The sequence below is a fragment of the Bradysia coprophila genome, unplaced genomic scaffold, assembly GCF_014529535.1.
Source record: "Bradysia coprophila strain Holo2 unplaced genomic scaffold, BU_Bcop_v1 contig_520, whole genome shotgun sequence".
Classification (NCBI taxonomy): domain Eukaryota; kingdom Metazoa; phylum Arthropoda; class Insecta; order Diptera; family Sciaridae; genus Bradysia; species Bradysia coprophila.
In genome coordinates, this window is record NW_023503771.1 from 12,644 (window position 1) to 29,236 (window position 16,593).

General features: G+C 39.3%; 1 protein-coding gene across 1 annotated transcript; it reads left to right on the forward strand.

Moving 5' to 3' along the window:
- The first annotated feature begins 8,165 nt into the window (after positions 1-8,165).
- On the forward strand, positions 8,166-15,671 carry LOC119082982 (probable cytochrome P450 12b2, mitochondrial). Its single transcript, XM_037192620.1, has 8 exons — positions 8,166-8,341; positions 12,309-12,408; positions 13,583-14,103; positions 14,161-14,276; positions 14,686-14,842; positions 14,905-15,153; positions 15,217-15,434; positions 15,499-15,671. Exons 1-8 carry the CDS (start codon positions 8,246-8,248, stop codon positions 15,605-15,607), a joined length of 1,566 nt encoding a protein of 521 aa, XP_037048515.1. The 5' UTR covers positions 8,166-8,245; the 3' UTR covers positions 15,608-15,671.
- Positions 15,672-16,593: the final 922 nt, after the last annotated feature.

Consider the following 16,593-nt stretch of genomic DNA (forward strand, 5'->3'; position numbering starts at 1 on the left):
ATCGAAGGGTGACAATTTCCCTAACGTGGCGTCGCATCCATCCCCAACAGAATGTGGCAATATCAAAGAGAGTTTGCTTATAACAGATCCACAATGATCGTATAAACGGTTTCTCATTGCCTCACAAGGAGTTAGGTTAATTGATCGCCTGTCAAATGATCGCCAACCCGAAAGAAATTCAAAACTAATGCGAACTATATACTACAAGGTATACCGGCGGCAATGAGTGGTAAAACAAGACACATTCGCTACACATGTTTGTGCTATGCAAATGAATATCAAGTAAGGACACCTATCTTACCAGTGGAAAGTTCACATTAGAATCGAATTTCTTTGCAAAATTAGCTGTTAGACATCGAAGGGTGACAATTTCCCTAACGTGGCGTCGCATCCATCCCCAACAGAATGTGGCAATATCAAAGAGAGTTTGCTTATAACAGATCCACAATGATCGTATAAACGGTTTCTCATTGCCTCACAAGGAGTTAGGTTAATTGATCACCTGTCAAATGATCGCCAACCAGAAAGAAATTCAAAACTAATGCGAACTATATACTACAAGGTATACCGGCGGCAATGAGTGGTAAAACAAGACACATTCGCTACACATGTTTGTGCTATGCAAATGACTATCAAGTAAGGACACCTATCTTACCAGTGGAAAGTTCACATTAGAATCGAATTTCTTTGCAAAATTAGCTGTTAGACATCGAAGGGTGACAATTTCCCTAACGTGGCGTCGCATCCATCCCCAACAGAATGTGGCAATATCAAAGAGAGTTTGCTTATAACAGATCCACAATGATCGTATAAACGGTTTCTCATTGCCTCACAAGGAGTTAGGTTAATTGATCACCTGTCAAATGATCGCTAACCAGAAAGAAATTCAAAACTAATGCGAACTATATACTACAAGGTATACCGGCGGCAATGAGTGGTAAAACAAGACACATTCGCTACACATGTTTGTGCTATGCAAATGAATATCAAGTAAGGACACCTATCTTACCAGTGGAAAGTTCACATTAGAATCGAATTTCTTTGCAAAATTAGCTGTTAGACATCGAAGGGTGACAATTTCCCTAACGTGGCGTCGCATCCATCCCCAACAGAATGTGGCAATATCAAAGAGAGTTTGCTTATAACAGATCCACAATGATCGTATAAACGGTTTCTCATTGCCTCACAAGGAGTTAGGTTAATTGATCACCTGTCAAATGATCGCTAACCAGAAAGAAATTCAAAACTAATGCGAACTATATACTACAAGGTATACCGGCGGCAATGAGTGGTAAAACAAGACACATTCGCTACACATGTTTGTGCTATGCAAATGACTATCAAGTAAGGACACCTATCTTACCAGTGGAAAGTTCACATTAGAATCGAATTTCTTTGCAAAATTAGCTGTTAGACATCGAAGGGTGACAATTTCCCTAACGTGGCGTCGCATCCATCCCCAACAGAATGTGGCAATATCAAAGAGAGTTTGCTTATAACAGATCCACAATGATCGTATAAACGGTTTCTCATTGCCTCACAAGGAGTTAGGTTAATTGATCACCTGTCAAATGATCGCTAACCAGAAAGAAATTCAAAACTAATGCGAACTATATACTACAAGGTATACCGGCGGCAATGAGTGGTAAAACAAGACACATTCGCTACACATGTTTCTGCTATGCAAATGAATATCAAGTAAGGACACCTATCTTACCAGTGGAAAGTTCACATTAGAATCGAATTTCTTTGCAAAATTAGCTGTTACACATCGAAGGGTGACAATTTCCCTAACGTGGCGTCGCATCCATCCCCAACAGAATGTGGCAATATCAAAGAGAGTTTGGTTATAACAGATCCACAATGATCGTATAAACGGTTTCTCATTGCCTCACAAGGAGTTAGGTTAATTGATCACCTGTCAAATGATCGCCAACCCGAAAGAAATTCAAAACTAATGCGAACTATATACTACAAGGTATACCGGCGGCAATGAGTGGTAAAACAAGACACATTCGCTACACATGTTTGTGCTATGCAAATGACAATCAAGTAAGGACACCTATCTTACCAGTGGAAAGTTCACATTAGAATCGATTTTCTTTGCAAAATTAGCTGTTACACATCGAAGGGTGACAATATCCATCGCTAAATTATTCATAACTAACTAATTGCAATGTATCTGTATGCAGATATGTAAAATTCGATGCGTATCATTCAACGATTAGTTTATTACTAACTCCAATCGTATTCGATACATCACGTTTACATGTATTTATTAGGGTGACCAAATGTCACTATATACTACACCCTTTTAATACCCTATTCTAACCCTCTGCGTTTTCACGGGCTTGGGACCGTTAAATAGCATGTGAAGCGTGCTATTTAGCCGCATTAGTGGATATTGCTGTCATTCAAGCGACCTACATTAAAACCTAGAGCGCAATATAAGAACGCACACAACAAATATCAACTAGCATAGCAAGCGATATCAGCACAACCAAACATACCACACAGTTCAACAATTCTCTTCTGTGTCCTTATTAAACATGAGTGCCTCTCCGGATAACAAAAACAGCAGTACTTTGCTTTGATTGGTTTACTTTTTGACAGCCAATCACCGACTAAAGTATACCATTGTTTTGGCAGAGATGTTTATTCTTTGACAGCCAATCATCGACTGAAGTATGTCATTGGTTTGGCAGGGTTGTTTTCACTTTGGCAGCCAATCACCGACTAAAGAATGTCATTGGTTTGGCAGAGTTGTTTACTCTTTGAAGGCCAATCACCAACTAAAGTATACCATTGTTTTGGCAGAGATGTTTACTCTTTGACAGCCAATCATCGACTGAAGTATGTCATTGGTTTGGCAGAGATGTTTTCACTTTGACAGCCAATCACCGACTAAAGTATGTCATTGTTTTGGCAGAGTTGTTTACTCTTTGACAGCCAATCACCAACTAAAGTATAACATTGTTTTGGCCGAGATGTTTACTATTAGACAGCCAATCATCGACTGAAGTATGTCATTGTTTTGGCAGAGATGTTTTCACTTTGACAGCCAATCACCGACTAAAGTATGTCATTGTTTTGGCAGAGTTGTTTACTCTTTGACAGCCAATCACCAACTAAAGTATACCATTGTTTTGGCCGAGATGTTTACTATTAGACAGCCAATCATCGACTGAAGTATGTCATTGTTTTGGCAGAGATGTTTTCACTTTGATAGTCAATCACCGACTAAAGTATGTCATTGTTTTGGCAGAGTTGTTTACTCTTTGACAGCCAATCACCGACTAAAGTATACCATTGTTTTGGCAGAGATGTTTACTCTTTGACAGCCAATCATCGACTGAAGTATGTCACTGGTTTGGCAGGGTTGTTTTCACTTTGGCAGCCAATCACCGACTAAAGAATGTCATTGGTTTGGCAGAGTTGTTTACTCTTTGACAGCCAATCATCGACTGAAGTATACCATTGTTTTGCCAGAGATGTTAAATCTTTGACAGTCAATCACCGACTAAAGAATGTCATTGGTTTGGCAGAGTTGTTTACTCTTTGACAGCCAATCACCAACTAAAGTATACCATTGGTTTGGCAGGGTTGTTTACTCTTTGACAGCCAATCATCGACTGAAGTATACCATTGGTTTGGCAGGGTTGTTTACTCTTTGACAGCCAATCATCGACTGAAGTATGTCATTGGTTTGGCAGGGTTGTTTTCACTTTGACAGCCAATCACCGACTAAAGAATGTCATTGGTTTGGCAGGGTTGTTTTGACTTTGACAGCCAATCACCGACTGAAGTATACCATTGTTTTGCCAGAGTTGTTTACTCTTTCACAGCCAATCATCGAATGAAGAATATCATTGTTTTGGCCGAGATGTTAAATCTTTGACAGTCAATCATCGACTGAAGTATACCATTGTTTTGGCAGATATGTTTATTCTTTGACAGCCAATCATCGACTGAAGTATACCATTGGTTTGGCAGGGTTGTTTACTCTTTGACAGCCAATCATCGACTGAAGTATGTCATTGGTTTGGCAGGGTTGTTTTGACTTTGACAGCCAATCACCGACTAAAGAATGTCATTGGTTTGGCAGAGTTGTTTACTCTTTGACAGCCAATCATCGACTGAAGTATACCATTGTTTTGGCAGAGATGTTAAATCTTTGACAGTCAATCACCGACTAAAGAATGTCATTGGTTTTGCAGATATGTTTACTCTTTGACAGCCAATCATCGACTGAAGTATACCATTGTTTTGCCAGATATGTTTATTCTTTGACAGCCAATCATCGACTGAAGTATACAATTGTTTTGGCAGATATGTTTATTCTTTGACAGCCAATCATCGACTGAAGTATACCATTGGTTTGGCAGGGTTGTTTACTCTTTGACAGCCAATCATCGACTGAAGTATGTCATTGGTTTGGCAGGGTTGTTTTCACTTTGACAGCCAATCACCGACTAAAGAATGTCATTGGTTTGGCAGAGTTGTTTACTCTTTGACAGCCAATCATCGACTGAAGTATACCATTGTTTTGGCAGAGATGTTAAATCTTTGACAGTCAATCACCGACTAAAGAATGTCATTGGTTTTGCAGAGATGTTTACTCTTTGACAGCCAATCATCGACTGAAGTATACCATTGTTTTGGCAGATATGTTTATTCTTTGACAGCCAATCATCGACTGACGTATACCATTGTTTTGGCAGATATGTTTATTCTTTGACAGCCAATCATCGACTGAAGTATACCATTGTTTTGCCAGAGTTGTTTACTCTTTCACAGCCAATCATAGACTGAAGAATACCATTGTTTTGGCCGAGATGTTTACTATTTGACAGCCAATCATCGACTGAAGTATACCATTGTTTTGGCAGATATGTTTATTCTTTGACAGCCAATCATCGACTGGAGTATGTCATTGGTTTGGCAGGGTTGTTTTCACTTTGACAGCCAATCACCGACTAAAGAATGTCATTGGTTTGGCAGAGTTGTTTACTCTTTGACAGCCAATCATCAACTGAAGTATACCATTGTTTTGGCAGAGATGTTAAATCTTTGACAGTCAATCACCGACTAAAGAATGTCATTGGTTTTGCAGAGATGTTTACTCTTTGACAGCCAATCATCGACTGAAGTATACCATTGTTTTGCCAGAGTTGTTTACTCTTTCACAGCCAATCATCGACTGAAGAATACCATTGTTTTGGCCGAGATGTTAAATCTTTGACAGTCAATCATCGACTGAAGTATACCATTGTTTTGGCAGATATGTTTATTCTTTGACAGCCAATCATCGACTGAAGTATACCATTGGTTTGGCAGGGTTGTTTACTCTTTGACAGCCAATCATCGACTGAAGTATGTCATTGGTTTGGCAGGGTTGTTTTCACTTTGACAGCCAATCACCGACTAAAGAATGTCATTGGTTTGGCAGAGTTGTTTACTCTTTGACAGCCAATCATCGACTGAAGTATACCATTGTTTTGGCAGAGATGTTAAATCTTTGACAGTCAATCACCGACTAAAGAATGTCATTGGTTTTGCAGAGATGTTTACTCTTTGACAGCCAATCATCGACTGAAGTAAACAAACCAAACATACCACACAGTTCAACAATTCTCTTCTGTGTCCTTATTATACATGAGTGCCTCTCCGGATAACAAAAGCAGCAGTACTTTGCTTTGATTGGTTTACTTTTTGACAGCCAATCATCGACTGAAGTATACCATTGTTTTGGCAGAGTCGTTTACTCTTTGACAGCCAATCATCGACTGAAGTATACCATTGTTTTGGCAGAGATGTTTACTCTTTGACAGCCAATCATCGACTGAAGTATACCATTGTTTTGCCAGAAATGTTTACTATTTGACAGCCAATCACCCACTAAAGAATGTCATTGGTTTGGCAGAGTTGTTTACTCTTTGACAGCCAATCATCGACTAAAGTATACCATTGTTTTGGCAGAGATGTTTACTCTTTGACAGCCAATCATCGACTGAAGTATACCATTGTTTTGCCAGAGATGTTTACTATTTGACAGCCAATCACCGACTAAAGAATGTCATTGGTTTGGCAGAGTTGTTTACTCTTTGACAGCCAATCATCGACTAAAGTATACCATTGTTTTGGCAGAGATGTTTACTCTTTGACAGCCAATCATCGACTGAAGTATACCATTGTTTTGGCAGAGATGTTTACTCTTTGACAGCCAATCATCGACTGAAGTATACCATTGTTTTGCCAGAGATGTTTACTATTTGACAGCCAATCACCGACTAAAGAATGTCATTGGTTTGGCAGAGTTGTTTACTCTTTGACAGCCAATCATCGACTAAAGTATACCATTGTTTTGGCAGAGATGTTTACTATTTGACAGCCAATCATCGACTGAAGTATACCATTGTTTTGGCAGAGATGTTTACTCTTTGACAGGCAATCATCGACTGAAGTATACCATTGTTTTGGCAGAGATGTTTGCTCTTTGACAGCCAATCATCGACTGAAGTATACCATTGTTTTGCCAGAGATGTTTACTATTTGACAGCCAATCACCGACTAAAGAATGTCATTGGTTTGGCAGAGTTGTTTACTCTTTGACAGCCAATCATCGACTAAAGTATACCATTGTTTTGGCGGAGATGTTTTCTCTTTATCGGGTTTGTACGGGGCTCAATCGCAGCAAACGCTCTGACCGTTCTGATGGCTCGTTTTATTGTGTGAATCACAGTTTGTACAACTAATCTGATGTTTTCAGCCCGCACGAAGTACAAAGGGGCTCATAGGATTACGATGCCGTGTGTAATTGATGGAATTCGAGGCAGACGGTAAGGACAAAGTGTTTACATATGTTCATAGATGGCGAATCCGCAAAAAAAATTGTCTGTCCGTCTGTCTGTCTGTCACGTCGATATCTTGAGTAAATCAAATCCGATTTCAAAAATTGTTTTTACCCTGAAAGGTAGTCGAAATTGTGAGGCTAAGTTCGAAGATGGGCAAAATAAACGATGGAAATGTAAATTAAGCGTCGATACCGATCCAGGAAAAAAAAGTTTTTTTTTAATCGGGTGAGTGGATCGTGAGTTGGGGCCCTAGAAGTGAAAGGCTACTAGGGCCCTCTGTTTATCTTGCATATAACTCGAGTAAATTTCATCCGTTCTTCCGTTGGAAGGTAATCGAAGGCCGAATAGAATGTTGTTGAAAAAAGTTTAAATTTGAGTCCTTGTTCTGAGGCCGCTACTCGGCCCTAAGTCTATTTTACATATAACTCGAGTAAATTTTATCAGTTTTTCGTAATTTTTCAAAGAAGTTTTTTTGTAGAGGTCGAAATATGTGGGAGGCCGAAAAGTAGAAATTTTCGACAGCTTCAATGTGAAAATCTTCATTAGTGCAGTTGATAAGGTTCAAAACATTTACAGATCGGGTAGGGACAAACAAGTGATTGGATATTGTTCGGTATGTAAAAAATGAGGTTTTGGAAGGGTAGACCAAAAATTACGTCCATTCTTCCACCCCTTTCAGCCCTTCGAAGTTCAAATGCAGATGCTTCTTGTATGATTTATTGTAAAGCGACGAATGAGCGTACAACATACTTAACGTACTCAAATGAAAGCTAAAATATCAAAGATTTTTTTTCTACAAAAAAATTTCCAGAATTTTCCGATTTTCTTGTAGTTTTTCCAACTTTTCTTAAAAATGATGTTTTAAATTTGAGGTTAAAGTTAAATATTTTTTGAAATTTGTTCACAACAAGTTTTTTTTCTTCTCTATTATCGATTAGAGTCCAATTACCAAACTTTTTGAAAACAAAAAGTATTTGGATATTCCGCAATTGTAGCACTTAGCCAGTCCACTTTTTACTCTTCCCAGGTTTTCTGACTGATCAAGTTTTCATCAGCCCTATATTACTCGGATCCCGATAGATTTTCAATTCTTCAAACCTGTTTTGAACGAATCCTGAAATTAGAATTATCCCGGGCTTCGAGTCGTTCGGGTTCGGCTAAATGTGTTGGTTCGTAGAGCTCTACTATGGACAGTGAATTTACAAAAATTTATCTTGCGATACGCAACCGCGTAACATTCATTATTGTATAATATGGTTATACCAGAGGTTTAAAAATATTTTTGAATACAATTCAGACGAGGCATAGAGAGCATAGTGTCTACGCTAAAGCATAGTTGTGTTAAATAAATCAACAAACGTTTCCCGAAAGTGCATTCGTTTGAATAGAAAATGTTTGCACAAAAGTGTTGTCGAAACTACAGACAAATAGCTTTAAATACAAGATGGAATGGTATGCGAGCGCTTTCCGCTCAAGCGCAAGTTAAGGTATTGTAAATGTGTGAACAAAAAATGTTTTGTTAAAAATTGTCTCGACCAAATTGTATGGGTGACGTCACTTTTGATTTTGTGTTTTCGTTATTTTTGTTTCTGTTGTTTTTTGTGTGTGTATAATATCGTACGTAATCATCATCACTGTGAACAGGTTTTTGCCGTTTAAAAATCACGGCCATGCAACGTAATCGTTATTTATACGGTAGATAAGAATTGTATTAATCCAACTAAAGCTCGTAATTTCGAGGCTTTTTCGACACTGGGTGTAACGAAGTTGAGGACATATTAGTACATTTCTCATCTTCTCAACATTATTTCATATATATGTACATACTAGACACCAGAACGGGCTTTACTATTTGCGCTATTTATCATGCCCGCACCTTACTTAGCTGGAGTGACGCAAGTCCACTGCTACACAGTACAAAATGTAGGAAGTAAAAAAACATAGCTAACGCCGACCCGTACGAAACACCTATTCGTATCAAAAGCCTTTAATGTGAAACTCTTCATTTCTCTTACTTCATTTTCTTCTCTGCTGAAAAACTATTCTTCCTTTTAAATCACTTACATTATCCACTCTTTGCCTTGTTATCATATACAACTAAATTGCCGGAGGCAATATAGACAGCTCCGTACGAAGACAAATTTCATAAATTTCTATTTAAACAGCTATATACCGCTATATTTACCTATATTTCACTATAAATAAACATTTCACAGATAAATATATGCTATTATATAGCTCTATATGCCTGTATATAGCTCAATATAGCTGTATATAGGTATATATAGATGTCCGTATATGGAATCCCTGAAACCCCACACACATAACAAATTATTTCCATGTTAACAGAAACTCTCTAAGTATCATTTTTCCCAAGATATATCACTTTTATTAAAATCCAATATGGCCGCCGGCAGCCATTTTGTTAGGAGACCGGAAATAGTACCGACGCTTTACATTCGTTAATACCTTTCAAACAAAAAAAAATTCATGAAATTCGGTCAAAATTTACTCGAGATATTGTCAAAATACACCACGTTCACTGTACTTCCGAGTAGCCAGATAAGAGCTCACTCCAAGAGACCTAGCTCACGCTCCGGAGAACATAATTTCATAAAAAAAATTTTCCCTGATTGGTACGGTCAATACCTATCTAATAAAGCTAAAACAGACGAAATATGTTCAAATGTGGCCGACCTACAAGCAAAAACTGCTTGCCGCCCTGTGCCTGTTCCACACCAAGGGGTCTAACTCACGAGTCGGTCATCCGATTTCCTTATTTTTTTTTTGTCGATCGGTATTGTAAATACCTTTTATTTGACGTATCACTTACAAGTTTAACGTTTAAATGTCCGGAGATATCTTCGAAAAACCGTAAAGCACTTATTGGGCCACAGCTCGGGAGGGGTCGATCCAAAATCACTCATCTTCGAACTTAGCCTGTCTTTTGACATTACCAAACGGGAAAAAAAAGAATTTTCAAAATCGGATGCGTTTTACTCAAGTTATCGTGCAGACAGACGGACAGACGGACAGACGGACATTTTTTTTTCGCGGATTTGGCATCTCTAGACAACCACAATAGGTTTCCCCTTACTCAGGGAGTCCAATTCGACGTGTTACAAACGTATGCGTAAACCCATAAGACCCCAGTACTTCGTACGGGTCTAAAAAGATAGATAGATAAGAAGGCGGGTTAAGCTTTATGGGCTTAACAGGAACCTGGATTCAGAATCCTTTGTTCCAGTGGCCACCTCTTAAACGAAGGAAAGAAGAAAAGTCATACAATTTAACAATATATGAGTAAAATTTCAACATCTTTTAGGAACTGATTAAACAATTAAGTCAAAACAATCGATTCAACACAAATCAAATCAAGTCAAATCGCGGGTCCAAATCAAATTCACGTGTAGTGGCCTGGTTAGTCTTGAATATCGAGATGTCAAGAGATAAAATTACCTTCCGGTGTTAATCAAAGTTGAACCTGTTGGTCTTGCCTAAGAAGTTCGCCAATTTAGCAACGTCAATTTTCCTCAGGTCTACATCCGTCAAATCTAGCCCTGGCTTGCCTAGTAGCAGTTTCCTATGGCTACTGTACCTTGGACATGTCCTAATTACGTGTTCCCCTGTTTCCTCGCCGCGGCCGCAGAGACATTTAGAATTATCATTGTTGCCTAGATTGAAGAGGTACTTAGTGAGTCCACAGTGCCTCAACCACTCTTTTAATCTTTAGCCTGTGGGAAGGTATTTGAGAGAAACAAAATCCTTTAATCCACAAGTACGAATAATCTTTATTTACGAACACACTTGTCTTTATACAGAAATGTTTATACACAAAAATGAAAACAAATGTCCAATGTCCAATTGTCAGCTGATGATGACGTGCAGTGTTGCTAAACTTAGTTCGCATGATGAGTGCGTCCGATGTGCGTGAAGCTCTTTGTGGTGCTGCCACAAGCCTACCCAGATTAATCAGGTCTTTACTGAAGGATTTAGAGGGAGTCTTGCAGAAGAGTTTGGTATGCTGGGCAACTTGACAATCTCTCCACTTTTTCAAGTGTTGTTTGTGAAGCCAGTCTCTTACCTCTTTCTTTCTAGATTCTTTTGATACTGCGAAATATGGCTCGGGGCCAATGGATGTTAGGGTATGCTGGGTCACCTAATGGTGCGTAGAAGGTCAAAATATTAACTTGTGATATGTTGCAAATGTGATCATGGTTTCCCATATGAATATGGGGCTAAGAAACCCCATCGTCGTCTGGTGACAACAAAAACGTTTGATATACTGTACAGGACCTTCTGAAACGTAAATCACATTTCTGGAAAAAGTTTGTTCGCAAAATTCCGAGATTTCAGGGTTTTAAGAGTGAAATTCTGGTCGGACAGGAAAAGTTTTAGTTTTTGTTGTCACGGTCACCTGAACAAAAATAAAGTTTTACCAAAAATACACCCAAAAATTGATTGCTCTCCTAAATAGAGGGACCCTAGGAGAGGTCAAATCAGTGGTCCGTTCAGTCGGACCAGACCAGATGCTACTCCAAACAACTGTTTTTTAATGCAACGGTCCCCTGTTGTGGAGATCAGATTTGGAGAAAGTCTTCATCTCTTTATCCAGAGTAGCTACAGGGTGAAATAGCATCAGACATAACAAAAAATGTGGGAATCTCAAAAATCCTTTGCAGGAATTGCATTCCTGAGGTCAAGTGAGGAGGAATACCACAAACAATTTTGAACCAATTTTATAATTTTGAGCGATTTTTCAGTTTTATTTTTGGTACCATTCTGGGCTTTTAACAAGTGCGAGGTGGTAGGTTAGTTTCAAAAATTCGATGGTCGACCATCTTTACAGTGCGAGAATTGAAGGATTTTTTACCTTTTTTGTTCCCATCTGGACTTTTCGGATCATCGAGGTGGTGGTAAGTTGGTTCCTGAAATTCCATGGTCCATCTATGGATATCTGATTACGAAAGATTTAGACTTTAAAATATCTCACTCCAAAAATTTGTTCACTCGGACTTTTCTCGTTACATTAATTTTCAAAAGAACTGAAAGTGTTTTTTTTTAAACATTCATCAGGGCTCATATATGATAAAACCGAAAAAATATTTTTTTGTCTGTCTAACTGAGTAAACGTCAACTGATTTTGATACATTCATTTTCCTCAAATGTCATGACAATAGTGTCATTACTGATATATTTGGGTCGGCTTCCTGAGCTCATGACCCAGTACCAGTAGGGTTATAGACGCACTAGCGACTGCTACCTTCTCTACTCGTTTTCCTTTTGAAGGCAACGAAAACTTTAAAGCGGCGGTTCGGTTTTCAGTTCTCTAGCAAAATGGCCGACAAACGCCATATTATATTTCAGTACAAATGAAATATCTCGGTGAAAATGATACTTAACTCAGTTAACAATTAAATACTAGTCAATGATCATCATATTTTCATTTTCTAGACTGAGCAAACCTATGAAACCGAATGGAACAGCGCGAAACCATTTTCTTCGCTTCCTGGACCGTCGAAATTGGGCTTCTTGCGGTCTTTCTTGCCTGGAGGTGAGTAAAATTTAATATTTAATGTTAATCGAATGCGTTAATAAATGTAATAAGGTGGATATCGATGTCTCGTATCGATAGAGGACGATTTTCGGCATTTGAACCACCTCTCCCCTGATTATTTACTTCTCTATAAGTCGGTCACAATCAGACGGTCAAAGTGTCAGTTATAAGATTTGATAGTTAGCAGAATGCTTTTTGGGACACCTAAAAGACATGAGTTTTTTTACGGCATGAATTGCTTCACGGGATGAGTTGGATAGGGTTTGATGAGATAAGGTGTTTCACGAGATGAGTTATTTGACGAGCTGAGTTCTTTGACGGGATGTAGTGTTTGAGAGGATGAGGAGTTTGACGGAATCAGATGTTTGGCGGGATGAGTTATTTGACGGGATGAGGTGATTGGTAATAAAAATGCGGGAAAAGTTAATTAACTAAAGAACCGTATTAGGTGTGGCCGACAAAAGATGTCCAGCTCCATTTCAGAGATGCTATTCTTTCCATGACATCAACGACCCTGGTTTGTTGTCGAATCCATTGATTCGTCATTCTGTCTCTGAGTCAGTCTGTCTCCAAGCATACTCCGTTCCATGGCTCTTTGTGTCACTCTCAATTTATCTTTGGATGGTTTCGTTAAAGTTAACGTTTCCGCTCCATAAGTGAGCACTGGAAGGACACAAGTGTCGAAAACTTTTCGTTTCAGACAATTATTCATTTTGCTTTTGAAAATTAGTCTGAGTTTTCCGAACGCTGCCCATGCAAGACCAATCCTACGTCTTATTTCTGCAGTTTGGTTGTCCAGACCTAACTTCAGTTTATGTCCTAGATATACATAGCTGTCGACTCGATCAATGACAGTGTGAAGTAACATTTTTGTACACATATCGAATGGTGTTGGAGTACCTTGAGTCTACTCTACATTCGTCTAATGCGTCCAATATCGACCATGTTTCCACTGAATCGAAAGCTTTTCCTACTAGTCTATATAATAAACCTAGTCAATTTTAGTTGACTTTTCCAATTTTTGTTGTACTTGAAAGGTAATTGAGGGGGATGTCAATGAATGTTAAAATTGGACCTTGTGGCTGTTGGGTCTGAATTGCTCGTATACCGATACGCTTAGGCTCTTCCAGAACACTATTTCGACCTGCTTCTATCATTACAACTGTTTTAGGAAAATATCATAACATTACATTGCTTGGTATGCAAAAGGCTTTCTACAACGAATATGGAACGATATTCAGATTTCCTGGACTATTCGGCAAACCAGACATGGTCTTCACGTTCGATCCGAATGATATGGAAACGGTCTTTCGCACAGAGGGTCAGTGGCCCGGTCGTCGTGGAATTGATACTATCGACTATTATCGCCGGAAGATTCGTCCCGACATATTCAAAAAGGGAACGGGACTGGTCATGGACCAAGGTGAAGAGTGGGCTAAATTGCGAACGGCCGCCAATCCAATCATGATGAAACCGAAAGTGGTCAAGGCATACATACCGGACATTGATGATGTGGCCAAGGATTTTATACGGAAAATTAGAACGATTCGCGATGCTAACAATGAAATGCCGGACGATTTTCTGAACGAAATGAACAAGTGGTCACTGGAATCGATTGCGTTGATTGCACTCGAACATCGATTGGGTCTTCTTACAAAGGAAGACGATCCGGAGAATCAGAAGTTAATTAACGTTAGTGGCTCACACTTGATTTGCATCAGAGATTTCATTTGGTCGTTATCATTGTAGGCTGTCAAAGACTTTTTCTTGTTGTCCTACGAGCTGGATATTCAGCCGTCCATTTGGAAATACTACAAGACACCGAAATTCAACAGATTGATGGATGCGTTTGATGTAATGACCGAGTAAGTAAACGTTGTGGGATGGGACCCATTTGGGGATGTATTTGGAAGGCTCGTTCATACATTTTACACCTCAGATGAAATTATCATCGATTTTACACCTGCATGGCAGCACTGAATCGCGAACGTCCTCTTCTGAAATTCGGTCCTTTTCCGGGACCTAGACTTCAGACTCAAATTGGTCGAAAATCATGTCACAAAATAAGGGACCGTTTATAAATGACGTCTGCGGTCTGGGGGAAGGGAGACTCAAGAAAATGTCACGGCCCTCAAGTTTGACCATTTTTGCGTGACGATGGTTGTGTCTAACCCGACCAAAAGAGTAGTAGACGTCATTTATAGCTCCCAAGGGGTTGAGCTCTAACGAAGGACTACTGCAACAGTAGTTTTCTAATCTGTCCTCCTTTTACAGCTTATCAAAGAAGCACATCGATAATGCAATTGAACGACTATCGAATCAAGTAAGAGATGGTGCTCACGAGGAAAGTGTTCTACAAAAGATTCTACAAGTCGACAAAGATTATGCGATTGTGATGGCATTGGATATGCTGCAGGCAGGAATCGATACGGTGAATACAATGGCTAAGAAAGTTTCCTCTTAATCCGGCTCTGCTTTATATTTTCTTAATAGACTTCAGCGGCAGCAGCTGGTCTCTTTTATAATCTTGCTAGATATCAAACGGTTCAAGACAAATTACGGACGGAAATTATGACTCTACTGCCTAATGCTGACACATCGTTAACACCGGAAAGTCTTAACAGTTTGCCGTACTTACGAGCGTGTCTAAAGGAATCAATGAGAATGAGTCCAATAGTGGCAGGAAATGTGCGCTGTGCTGGTCGTGACCTTGTTTTACAAGGTTATCAGATACCGAAAGGAGTAAATTTTATCGGAAACTCATTCGCAATTCGATGTTAGAGCTAATGATTCCCCTTATTGCAGACCGACTGCCTGATGGGAACGGTTGCGTTGCTGCACAACGAAAAGTTTGTCCAGAAAGCCGATGAGTTCATACCGGAACGATTCTTGAAAGAGCCACAGTCTGGTTGCCCGAACGCTAAGGATATTCATCCATTTTTGCAGTTGCCTTTCGGCTTTGGAGCTCGTGCATGCATAGGACGTCGATTTGCTGAAATGGAAATCGAAGTTCTTACTATCAGGTAATTGAAGGATGCGAACACTTTGTTGTTGGTGTTTCACAGTGTAACGAATTCTTCTATCTAGATTGTTGAGGGAATTCAAAATCGAATGGAATTATGGACCGATGACCTTTGCAAATGGATTAATTGTCACGCCCGCTTCAAAATTGAAATATAAAATCACCGAACTGTAAATAAAGATTTTTTACCCATCTGATCTGCCTGAACCAAATTACTTGCTAAAACTGAATACACCCACTTAATTTGCAGGGCAACTTCAAAACATTCAAATTTGTGATGTTGTCTCCTTCTTCTTCTTCGCTTTATTTTCGCCTGCTACGAATGTTTGCTTAGAGTTTTAGGGTGAGCGTTAAATATTTAATTTATGGCCGGGATGCGTTCTCCTTTGCGAGTGGTCCAACGTGGGATCGGAGGATATGCCTGACATAACTGTTGAGGAAGTCAAGGCCGCAGTAGCCGATATGAAAAACAAAAAGTCTCCCGGAGAAGATGGTGTTACAGTGGAAGCCATTAAACTAGGTGGAGACTCATTATTAAGGGCAATCACCAAGCCAGAAGACTGGGAAAATGCGGTAATTACATTGCTGCATAAAAAAGGAGACATAACAAAGCTTGAAAATTACCGACCCATAAGGGGCCATTCACAAATTACGCACGCGGTGGACGGTTAATTTTTGACCTCCCCCCCGTTTCGCACGCGTTTTTCATATAAAAATGTCTGATTTCTGACCCCCCCGTTACTAATAAAAAAACTATTTTGGACAAGAATTTGGTTCAAATTTCCTCTTTTATACTAGCCGTAAAGGTCAACTTTTCTTCAAATGGTCCGCAATTCCTGCAACATCAAACTTCTGTGGTGAAATTTTGATATGTGATGGTGGCATAATATGTAGACGGCCCATCTACAACATAGGTTCCGTACTATTTGAAAGTTCACCATACTTTGACTGATGGCTGGCCATGGGTGGTGAGTGCGGACGTCAGAGTGGGTTCAAACTGTCGGCCGCGGATAGGCCAACAATCCCACAAAGTTTCAACTTTTTGTGTTGCTCCTTCCTCAAGTTAATGCTAAAAAAATGTTTTGACCACCCTCTGACATCACATGACATTTAGACACATTACGCTCAAAATGGATTTTTTTGAAAAAAAAAAAAAAATG